Raw genomic sequence first — 12,719 nt, 5'->3', positions numbered from 1 at the left:
TCGCTTCCGACTCGAGAATTTCAATAGCTCTGCTTCTACTTTCCAATCATCCTTCACCATGATGGTCCATTTCTGATTCTACCCTTCCTAAACTTCTCTATCTCTGGTGATAGGCTTTCCACAGATATCTATGACAAGCCCACATACTCCCACAGCTACCTGGAGTATTCTTCTTCTCACCCCGCTTGCTGCAAAGACTCCAGCCCTTTCTCCCAGTTTCTTCATCTTCATTGAATCTTTTCTGATGATTCCACCTTCTGCAGAAGAGTTTCTGAAAACTCCTTTCCTTTTTCCTCAACTAAAGGTTTCCTCTCATCAGTGATTGACAGGAACCTTGATGATACCCGTTCCATTTCTGTGCCACTGCTCTCACCTTCTCTTACAATGACAGGATCTCCCTCGTCCTGAGAAAAATTGGTTTGTTGGCATCTTGGGGTGGGGGAGGCAGGTTGATAGTCCATGTGTACTCCTTTTGTCAGAATACAGTGGTATTTGTGCCTTTAGTATTGGCCTGATTTTACTCTCCTGTGGTACTAATAAACTCACTACGATCTAGCACTTCAGTTTTCATTTTAGATCTGCATCAGCTGGCATTATTTTTATTTTGTAATTTCCTCCCATTTTCTCATCTTCTTCCTTGGGTGGGCCTCTCACCATCTTGTTTCACTGATATTTAAAATTTCCTGTTTTTCTTTTACGCAGGTAGCTGGTCATTGTCAAAAGAAATTGCCTGAAGCACTTTGGAAGGTTGACAGTGCACTAATGTCGTTGAACAGCAAGGACGTCACTCAATAGCTCAAGAGTGTGAAAAGTAGTCCAGGGGTCTTTGCCCAAAAATATCCTGTGCATGATTCTTTGGAATTCTGCAGCAAGATCTTGGCATCTAATTTGGAAACAACAGACCTTCTAGGAACTCTCATACCACTGAGTGGACAAGGGAGTCGAGCAGAGCGTAGATCCTCAAAAGTATATTAAAAAAAAGTAAAACAATCATTCTCCCAATACAGAGATAATTGGCCCAGATATTTAAGGGGAGGATGCAAGGGAATGCAGTAGCGGTAGGAAAACCCGGCAAGGCCAGGGACGCGGAGGTCTTGCCAAATTTAACAGCAGGATCGCGTTATAACTTTTTTCTTCCATTTCTCGTCCAGCAGCTGGTCAAATTGACAGGCTGGCTGGCTGCCAGGCCGGAAAACCAGTGACAGGAGCCGCAGCCGGGGACACTTGGGGATGGTCCCCAGCAATTGTGATCGCGGGGCAGCCTGCAGATCCGGGGGGGGGGGGGGCGGTGGTGATCGGTCGGTCGGATTGTGATTGACAGAAGAGGTGCCGAAGGCTTTCTTGATGGGCCGGGGCGGGGCAATACCACTCCTGCTCCTCCTGGCCCCCACTGAGTGCTAAAATAAGGACTTAACTTCTGGAGCTGGCAGCTCCCGCCTCCATTTTGCTGTCGGGTTTCCTGAGCCCTGGGAAACCTAGCCGGCAGCAATTAAATTTAAATCAGGCTCCCAATTGCACTGTGGGAGCCTGATTTAAATATGTTAATGAAGTGTCCCACCTCTCCATGACGATACACTCGCACACCTCGCTACCGTAAAAGGGGGGAGGGTTAATATCGAGGCCAATGAGTCCCTTTAAATGTTACCAGTTTGTAAAGTTAGAATTTGATTATTTTATGCAGTGTTTCTTGAAAACAGGGCCTCCTTAGTGCCCAGCAACATTCTCATACTGCCCTGTGGAACAGAATAGACATCCTATTTGGAATCAGTAATCATTGGCAACAATCCCAAAAATAACCTGTACAAAGAACAGTTGTCTCCTAATACAGGATCAGAATCTAAATTATGCATACAATGAAACCAGTGTCAAAAGTATACATCACAAATTAAACAACTAAGTAATTCACACCATTATACTAAAATGGTAAAATTTTAAAAAGGATCAGAACACTAGAGTTACTTAAGGGTTCAGAGACACAAATCTTTTTAAAAGTAGGAGGACAAGTTGATAAAGTTGTGAAAAAACAAGATCTTGGGTTTTATAAATAGCGGCAGAGAATACACAAGCAAGGAGCTAATGTTAAGCCTATATGAATCAATGATTAGGCCACAGTTAGAATATTGTGTCCAGTTTTGGAGACCTTACTTTTGGAAGGACATAAACGCCACTGAGAGCGCGCAGAATAGATTCACTAAGGTGCAACCAGGCACGAGAGGCTTTTAGGAGACAAGAAATTGGGGTTCTCTTCATTAAGACAAAGAAAGTTAAGCAGGTTTACTATTTTGTTGAGTTGTTCAAGATTGTGAGTGATTTTGATAAAGGTAAATAATTGGAAAGGATCTGTACCCAGGATCTTTGTTTTTAAATTTTGCTTAAAAAGTTGATATTGATTTTCATTTCCCCGTGTGCCACACAGCAATGTCACGACAAACAGGCTACAACAGAGTACAGAAATTTTTTAAAAAACATGGCTATAAATTCGTCTTCAAAAACTAAACTTGGGCTATCATTTGTCTGAGAAAGTACTGATCATTTAATGAACAAATATGTAGCTTTGTGGTTTCTGTAGCAGTTAGTTCTCACAGAGATAGTTTTGCAGTGTGGCAGTGAAGCAGACAGGCAAGCAAGTCATAAAGAACACAGCCTCGTGTGTGTCAGCGTGGTGTACCATCCATTACATCTCAGAGTGGCAGAACATGCATGAGTTTATCATCACCATAGCAAGATCCTGAACTTAGTCAAGCCGAGTAAATGCTAAGCATACAGTTATATAACCTTCTTCCAGTTTTGTGTGTGTGGGGTGGGGGGGTGGGGGTGGAGAGAAAGAGCGGGGGGGGGGGGGGGGGGGGGAAAAAATCGATTAAAAAATATCATATACTACTATCTTGATGATTATTTAAGAAAGTCATTAAGTGTAGTTTAAAAAAAAGAGTATCATCAATCTCCAGAGTTGACAAGCAACTAGAGGCACAGAGCTCTGCTTTTTCTTGGCGAAATCAGCATACCAAAAGGTGCTCTTGAAGCTAGTGGTAACCAATGTCTTTTTATAGTTATCAGCATTATAAACACCCTGTTCCTTTTTTTAAAAAAAATTATCCACAGCCATCAGGTCAAGCATTACACAAAGATCAAATGAATGCGTACAAACAGTTTGCAATGCTATCTTTCTGACGCAATCCAGACACTCAATAGTAACCTTTTTCACACCCATAGTACTGATCCACCCTGTTAGAAAAATATATACTTCCTCTGCAGGCTGAAATCAAATACTGTAGTCTTTGTAAACAGGTGGGAAGGACAATGACACCATGAGTTTATCAAATCACAAAAGTAAAATCCATCTGCATCACTAACAGCCTGGAAGCTATTTTTAAAAAAAAAATTCTGCTTGGAATTTCTCCACACGTCATGACACAGACCTTGCATGCCCCAAGTTCCTATGTGCTGGTGCAAAATACTGGTTTAACAGATTTTTTTTTAAATGAGAAAAGGCTTCAGGGCAGATGCAATGCAATGAGGTGGAGATTACAGCCATCAGAATCGGATAGGTCCTTGGGAATTGACATCTAGGGAGCTTTCCCACAATCAACACCAACTCATGGCTGTGTAGTGTTCAGTTCGAAACAGTTGTTTCTCTACACAAGATTGTAGGGAAGTATGTTGGCAGTCCTAAAAGTGTTGGCACTAACTATTTCCCTTACTGCATGACAGCCCACCTGAATACAAGCAGAGGATCACAGAGCAAAGTTTTGGCAAAGTTGGTATGTCCCCACTGTATGAATGAGAAAGAGAATGTAATATAACCAGAGGTTTGAACCAGCTCCCTCTTCCTCTCCCCTCAATGCCAAAGTAAAGCAAAACAAAGTTTTATGCCCAGAGGAATTCCCTATCTTTAGAAATGGAACTTTTTCCACTTCTCTCAAGATCAGGTACAGCCCAGGCCAGGTGTATGATAAGAAGGGGCTCCTCCACTTTACCATTGTGATTGTACCTCTTCTCACACCAACCATGCTCGTGACCTCAGTGAGATTTCCAATTTAGTGCCCTCTAGGTAATTTTGTGCTATGGGCTCTAACTGCTCAGTTCAAATGACCCAAACTCACTTTATACAAGATTCTAATAGCCATCAGCCTGGACCGGATTCAAACCCAGGTCCCAAAGCACAGAGTGTACCTTCACTACATGGACTGCAGCAGTTCATAAAGTCTCACCATCACCTTCGAGGGCAATAAATGCTGGTCTTGCTAGTGACACCCACGTTCCAAGAACAAATAAAAAACGGTCAACGTGTTGCCCAGTCCTCTGCAAATGTTGATTTTTAAATACTTTTGATAAAGTGGAACCAAACTCAAATGATAGAATCCTTATTTTAGTAAATAAAAAGTGTATGTTTTTCCTCTTTCTCTACATCGCAAAGGTTTGAATTTGGTGCATGCAAACGATAACCTCCTATTTAATGAATTTAAGACGTACAGAGATGACACGTAGGCAAATGTAACAAAAAAATTCCGTATTGATACCTTTTGCTCACTGCCCTCCAAGAAGGAAGGAGCTTGAAATCATGACAGATTTAACTTTTCATGATCTTGTTACAAACTTGGGCAAGCTTGGGACAGGAGTAGAGAATGCCCAAACATGCTTCATCAGGTACTATTATTATATCACACACAGAAAAAAAATGTATAATCAACTGACTTGACATGTTCTTCTGACCAGTCAATAACAGCATCATGCATCACACTTGTGGAAAACTTTGTAATGCCTAATCGCTTGGCCTTCCTTCCAGTTAGATGTGCTAAGGCAAAAAGAATGAACAAACTAGTTTTAGCTGTACTTCAACCAGAGGTTTCATAGACCAATACTAACTTTGCATCTTACATCCCTGGCAGTATGTTGAGAATCTATCCCAAGGTGTTTCAACAATTTCTGCACAAGCTGGCAAAATGGTTGGTTACACCATCACATAATGACTCAAAGATTGTCAGGACTTGCTCAATCATTTCATCCTCAGAAAAGTGATTCAGAACTCACCACAGCAAGAGACTAGTAATCATCAGACCGCCTACTCAAATAGTACTCTGCAGGCTTCACAAGATATTTTTTTTTTAAATCCTAGTATTATTTGACTAATGCCTCCTTTACCTTAGAGTTGCCAGAATGCTGTCAGAGGTAAGCGAGTACCATAAACAGCTCACCTTGACTCACCAACCCACCCCACCCCACCCCACCCCAATCCAGTCCATACACACCTGCATCAGTCATTCTTCTGATGCTCTCTCCCTCTAACAGATTCTAGTTTTCTGGACCCACTCATCTCTTTTTCCACTGTGAACGTACAGTCGGTCTACACCTCCATCCCTCACCAGGCCAGCCCGTGGGCCTCCCATTTCTTCTTTCAACAGCGGCCCAACCAGTCGCCATCCACCACTATACTCATCTGCCTGGCTGAACTTGTTCTCACCTTGAACAACTTCTCACTTCCTCCAGATAAAAAAGGTCTTTCTGTGGAAACTCCTATGGGTCCTAGCTATGCCTATCTTTTTGTAGGTATGTTGAACACTGTTCCAAATCCTACTGAAGCCCTTTCCCCAACTTTTTTTTTTGTTACACTATTGACTGTATTGATATTGCTTCCTGCTCTCACCCTGATCTAGAGAATTTTATTAACAATGCTTGAAATTTCCACTTATCCCTTATTTTTATGCAGTCCATCACTGTTGCTTGCCTCTTCAATTTCCCATCCCACTCTGACCTCTGTCTTTGACCTTCTATACTGTTGCAATAAAACTCAATACAAGCTTGAGGAACAAATAAATAATCTTTCTATTAGGCACTCTGGCCTTAATATTGACTTTAGTAACATTAATGTTAGTTCCTACTTTGTTCATGGCTGGTGATGCCAGCAATGTGTGTGTTGGTATTTTGAGGGTGGAGGAAGATGAGTTGGCACTTAGGCTGAGGACAGTGTCAGAAAACTTGTTCGCAGGGGAATGTGCACTCCTGCTTTTTCCTTCTCAGACTCCACTGGCCAAGAGCATGGGACCCATGTGTCACCAGGAATAATGAAGCCATTGCTTCTTGGCCACCAGAACACGGCTACAAAATGGAATATTGATCTTATCCGGTTCCATTAGAAATCTTTCCACTTCTGCGACCTGCCTTGAAAGCCAGCCCAGAGAATGAAGGCTTTGCATCTCTCCTAGTTGGAGAGTTTGGACCATCACAGCCTAGTTACTAGTGGGTGAAGGCCAACAGCTCAAAACTGTCCTTATTTTCCCAATAAGAAAGTAATCTAACTCAAAAGGTCACGAGTGCTTGGTATAGGAAGTGAAAACACCACAATGGTGCATCTTGGTGTGCTCTTTACAGTTTGAAATGATGGCACATTATTAGGGCTGAGTAGTTTGGGTTTTGCTGCTCATATTTTACCTGACCTGGAACAGGTTGATGCTGACCCTAGAATAGGGATGTGTTCCATTCCCTAGCACCAAAAATTCCTCCCCTTGAGAAGCTCCCAACTTGCCAAAAGCTATTCTCTAAGCTGAACTGTTCCAAGATTTTTTTTTAAATGCAGGTTGGAGAAATGGTGTAGTATTCCTTGTGGGATGCCATTGTCTACTTGAAGCAGTTCCGCAACATGCTCGGGAATCCACCCCATTTACATTGCGGTGCGGATTTCTGAGCAGCAGCAACAATGGGGAAACAACTGTTCATGCACAGAGTCCTGCTTGCGAGTTTAGGTTTCCGCTACCGACTTTCCTAACTAGAAGGTCTGTACACACTAGAAATACATGCAGCCCATCAACGATGAGAGAAAATTATAGTGACGTCTGGTATTAGTGCAAGCAGCAACAACAATTTATGTTTGAAATCAGCAGTACTGCACTTCTGGCAGAAGGGCAGAAAGTTACCTTTTGCAGTGGATCAATGTGCCACTGGAAGTCACATACTAACAGGAGTAGGCCATTCAGCCCCTCGAACCTGTTCCGCCCTTCAATTTGGTCATGGCATTCAATTAGACCATGGCTGATCTCCATCTACCCACCTTGGTTCCATAACCCTTAATACCCTTGCCTAACAAAAATCTATCAATCTCAGTTTTGAAATTTTCAATTGACCTAGCCGCAAGAGTTTATTTGGGGGGGGGGGGGGGGGGGGGGGGGAAGAAAGTTCCAGATTTCCACTACCCTTTCAGTGAAGTGCTTTCTGACATCATCCCTGAACAGCCTAGCTCTAATTTTTTAGGTTATGCCCCCTTGTTCTGGACTCTTCCACCAGAGGAAATAGTTTCTCTCTATCTACCCTATCAAATCCTTTAACCGTAAACACTTCAATTAAATCACCCCTTAAATCTTCTATATTCACTTCACATATTACAATGCTGTCCCCAGTGGCTGTGCCTTAACATATGCAGCTATTGTGAATCAATTGCAAAAAGAAACCAGTTTATTTTCATACACCCAAAAATCATATTAATTTTCTTGCAGATATCTAAAATCTATTAATGGTTGATGTGAATAGTGTAGGATTCTAAAAAGACTATACACAAACAGGATTTCCAGACAACTGAGTTACATGCAACTGGATTTGACTGAAATTATTTTTCAGCCAATACCAAATCACTTAAGTGAATGAACGAAAAAGATAAAACAAATCTTATTTTATATGATTTATTTCAGCAATTATTCAAGAAACTTCAGAATAACTAAAAACTTTCCTGCTTCAAAGACCATAACTAATTTTCATGCAATTAAAAAAAGAGATTGCAGTGTATTAAAATATCTAAATGTTGACAGGAGAGAGAGTGTTAAAACCAGTCAAGTCAAGTCAAAACAGAGGATGGTTGGTCATTGCCTACTCAAGTGATTCATAAGCATCATTAGAGCAGATGAGTAACAGATCATATCTGCACATCAGGTAATTGTGCAAGTTGTAATAAAAGGAGCTTAGAAACAGAACAAAATTAAATTGTTTTATTTTATCTCAATCCATACATAAAGAATAAGAAATAATGGTAGGTTAACTTGGGTCTAACTACACATTCTATTGAAATGTCACTGCCCGAATTGGAATGCAACTTGTCCACTTTTAAATGGCGCAATGCCATGGTGTAGTTGGGATGCTACAATTGGCCTCACCACCCCTAAGGTAGGGAGGAAACAAATTAGTTGAGGTTAAAGCTTTTAAATGTTATTCAAGGGTACCAACTGGAAAATGCATAATGTGTAGATATGGGGGGAAAACAGGATTTGGGTTTGGCTATGAGGCCCTCCATAGTCAAATACCCTCATGACACTCATCTTTGGCTCACACATGGAAGATTACTTGGGCAAGGTGCTGAGGGCCTGTTGCTATTTGTGGAACTCTGCCCAAGCAAGAATTGGCTTCTTCCAGGGCAGGGGGGTGAAAAACAAGAAAACTGGTTGCTTTGGTTTAGTTAAAATGAAACAGCTATATGAACATACTATTTACAACTGTGGTTAGACTACACTTGGAGTACTATGAACAGTTCTGGTCTCCACATTATATAAAAAGATAGAGGCACTGGAGAAGGTGCAAAAAAAATGACTAGGATGATACCAGAACTGAGAGGTTAGACCTATCAGGAAAGATTGAGCAGGCTGGGACTCCTCAGAAAAGAAGACTGAGGGGTGACCTGATCAAGGTCTTTAAGATTATGAAAGGGTTTGATGTGGAAACATCTTCCCTATGTCTACCCTTTGTGGGGGAGACCAGAACTAGAGGCCATAAATATAAGATAGTCACTAATAAACCCAATAGGGAATTCAGGGATAACTTCTTTACCCAAAGAGTGGTTAGAATGTGGAACTCACAAGGAGTAGTTGAAGTGACTAGCATAGATGCATTTAAAGGGGAAGCTAGATAAGAACATGAGGGAGAAAGGGATAGAAGGAAATGCTGATAGGGTTAGATGAAGCAGGGAGGAGACGACTCTTGGAGCATAAACACCAGCATGGAGTTGTTAGGCCAAATGGCCTGTTTCTATGCTGTACATTCTATGTAATTCTACGTAACAATAACATTAGTCATGACCAATAGAGCAGCTGTACAGACACATACATTAATCAAACTTTTCCACATATCCCCAACATGGTCAACTAAATTCTCTAGAAGGCAAAGATTAAAAATTAGACAACTTTCTCGAGTACACATCATGTGCAAGACATAGAATGAAGCACCATGGTAGATGATTCATATCTGACAAGTGGGTTGATCTGAAAATTCATGAGTGAACTTGCAAGGGAGTTAAGATCAGGACCATAAATGTGATGTAATTTGCATTTGACAGCACACATGATTTCTATTTGTATTAAGCAAGCAACTGAAATGATTAATAGATACATTCAAATATTATATTCATTGCAAACTATATAGAAACATGGATTGCAGACTGGTTCCAGTAGTCACTGTGAAATCCCCTCCACCTCACTGTTGTCTGTTCTCAGATGTGACATTACCTCCACAAAGTATGAATACTATTTTGTGAATTACAAACAATTTTACAACACCAAGTTATAGTCCAACTATAACTTGGTGTTGTAAAATTGTTTACAATTGTCAACCCCAGTCCATCACTGGCATCTCCACATCATATTTTGTGAATAGCATCTTAAAGTGCATAAAAGCAAAATTAATTGGCTTCACCTAAAATAAATTAATCACATTTGTCAGTTTAATTTATGAACTACTGAAGGCAATGCAGCATGCTGCAATTCCAATGCATTACTGATCAAGCAGTCAAGGTGAACATACTGAAAGTAGTCCAGACACTTCCCAACAGAAGAGGAATCAGAGGAGAATAAAATAAAGAGCCAATAATCTCTGGCTGCTATGACACACTCGCTGGACAGTGCAAAGGGATAATTCAAGGAGGTCTCATTGAAGAAAAATAAATAAATTGCCCAGTAGCTGCTATACAGAAAATCAAATCTGTCACCATTTTAAACCAGACTGCTAAGTTACAGATATTAGAATTCAAATTGTTAATTTAAAAATAAAGTAGCTGAAAGGCCAAAGTCATTAGAAAAGAAAGGACAACAAAGGTTAAGCTTTTAAAATTATTTCCAAAGATGAATGGAAGTGGGAAATTAGAGTACAGAATATCCTCTTACTTTGGGTTTGTGGAGCCATCTCTTCACTACAGCTGGCAGCATATTCGGTTGCTCAGAGCTGCTGTGCATGAAAAACTGACACTTCCAGCAGCTGGATTCTCAATCCTCACTGCTATCGCTTGGGACCCGCTTCAATTTCTTGAGTACACTTTCTCAGGCGTGGTGACATCTCTCTATCACATCTGTTGGCATATTTCTGTCCTCTCACTTCAACTCTCCTTTGGATAGGCTTCACTTTCTTTCCATGGGCGGGCTGGTTTATTCTTCAGTTTCTCTCCATAGCCAAGCTTGTAACTCTCCACGTTCAAATGGGCAATCTGCCAGTTCCGTTCTCTCTCCCTCCCTCCCTCCCTCCCTCTCTGGAATTGGTAACTCCTTACACTCTCCCTTACCCAGACTGGTAATGCCTCACTTTTCCGTGGGTAGGTTGATAATGTCTCAGTTCTTGACCTGGCGAGACATGTTCTTCTCTCAGGTACAGGGTGGGTGGGTGGGGGAGGGAGGGAGGAAGGGGGGGGGTGGGGGTCCACTGCCTCTCGAGCGCTGTACTATTTCCTTTTCAGGTAGGACTGCGATGTCTCCTCCGGCTGTTAACTCCTCTGGAAAAGTTTCTTGCGTTGAGAGTGAACCTGGCCTCTCACTCCATCTGCCCGTCCCCTCTGCTCTCCCATTCTCTGCTCACCCCACACTCACCGGCCCCTTCCGTCCTCTCCCTCTCTCTCTCTCTCTCTGCCTACCTGACGCACTCACCTGTCTTAATCATAATTTACGCGCTGACGCGCCCCAGACATTGGCCCCGCCTTTCCGTGCACGGCTCCGCCCTCCAACCGTCGCCCCGTCCAAAGGCCGTCCGCGTGACGGCTTCCCCCCGCCGCCATATTGGTAAAGGGAAGGGTCCCAGCACGGTGGAGGCTGTGGTCTGCTGCTTTCAACGCGAATCTTTAGGCGGCAGGTACTTCTGCTGCAGTTTTAATGATGATACAAGATGAGTCAGCAAATCTGTAAATAATTAATCTTCAACACCAGTACGTGATTTGTGTTTTTATTATTATTATTTACCTGGCAACTACCATAAAGACAGCAAGAGCATATCCCAGTGTTTTTGGAGACGTTCATTCTGTCTGCTCTATAAAGAAGCTGGGTAATAGTGATATTGCAGTCACCCTAATATACTTTTATAAATCATACATCTCAAAAGGAGCACTAGTACAGTAAGATAGTCCTTCAACCACTGCCTTTCTAATGAAGGCATTGGCCAAAGAAAGTTTGACTCAGGAAACTTATTAATGATGTGGCTTAACTATGTGATGTACAATGTATAACATGGAGACAGCCCAGTCCTGCTCGTTCTGTGTTTTTACCGTGCTCTTTTCAATAGCTGAAACTCTGCCTCCTGGATTTCTCTGCCATCAGGACTACGCTACTCTGATGGACAACACTGAAAGACTTGGCTGCCATGACTCTGCTCCGCTACGCACTCACTTCCAGTTTTAAGGTAACCTATTCTAGCTTACAAAGCCCATCCCTCACCTACTGATATTACCTGCTTCAGGACTATACTTAAATGAACTGCGAGTTTTTCAGCTTGACTCTGCTGCTGTGTTGTGTCTTGGGCTGAAGTCCATTTCTCTGCTGACCTTTGGACTTTATAGTGACCTCCACAGCCGCTGTTGCTTTCTACTGAGACTGTATTTTCTGCTGGACTGCCTCTTTTCTGGTACCTGGTCTGCTCCTGCATCCTCAGTTTTCTGCTCCATTGCTGGGAATTTTTCAGCCTTTGCTGAGCTGGTTCTGATCTGCTCCTGCTGGCTCCCATCCTGCTCTGAATTCTGCTCCTTTGCTTTGCTGCTTTCCATTTGTTTCCTGTGGCCATTGACTCCACTTATCCTTCAGAACGTCTCTGTCACCCTTCAGTGGATTGGGTTGGACCGGTTCCTCAAGCTCCTACTGCTGCTCTCAATCTTGTGTGCTCCTTACCTCCATACAGCTGCTCCTCAGAGCAACTCCCTCATCTGCACTGATCCTGTGGATTTACTTTTCAACATTCTTTGGCTCCCTGGTCTTCATTGACAACCTCCAGCAGTGCCCCTCAAACAGATCCTGCACAAACAACAACTTGCATTTATATAGCGCCTATAAAGTAGTAAAATGCCCCAAGGCTTTTATCTATCTATTATACAACTATCTCCAAACCTGGACATCGGTTCATTGATGTTCCAAACTGATTCCACCCTGTCAACGAGTCAACTTCATTCCAACAAAGGACCTCAGACTTTAACTTTGGACTCTCATATTGTCTCCTCTTTATCTTCTGTTCACAAACAGGAGATGTCTTGCCTAGTCTTTGTAACGCCTAAGTAACTTGAATTCCCTCTGTGTCCATTCGTGTGTGCATTTTGGCTGTTGCTCCGGATCCAAGCCCATTATTTCTTTCTCCCTTTTTTTTTCTTCTCTTGGTCCCTTCTCTTCTGTCTCCTTCCATTCCTGTCAACCTGTCACGACACCTTCCAGTTCTCCCCTTTCGGGTGCTTTGCACTCCCAATCCTATCCTAACCCATTTTCGATCCCTCAAGTCCAAGGGACCAG

General features: G+C 42.3%; 1 protein-coding gene across 1 annotated transcript in view; it reads right to left on the bottom strand.

Annotated features, from left to right (window-relative positions):
* LOC137332546 (lateral signaling target protein 2 homolog) overlaps positions 1–10,880 on the bottom strand; it is a 45,619-nt gene extending 34,739 nt beyond the window's left edge. The window contains exon 1 of the mRNA XM_067996458.1: positions 10,134–10,880. Within this exon, the coding sequence (XP_067852559.1) occupies positions 10,134–10,202 (69 nt within the window). The 5' untranslated portion in view covers positions 10,203–10,880. The remainder of the gene's footprint in view (positions 1–10,133) is intronic.
* Positions 10,881–12,719: the final 1,839 nt, after the last annotated feature.

Source organism: Heptranchias perlo, chromosome 14, assembly GCF_035084215.1.
Source record: "Heptranchias perlo isolate sHepPer1 chromosome 14, sHepPer1.hap1, whole genome shotgun sequence".
Classification (NCBI taxonomy): domain Eukaryota; kingdom Metazoa; phylum Chordata; class Chondrichthyes; order Hexanchiformes; family Hexanchidae; genus Heptranchias; species Heptranchias perlo.
Note: the sequence above shows the minus strand (reverse complement) of the source record. Positions and strands in the feature narration are given on the sequence as shown.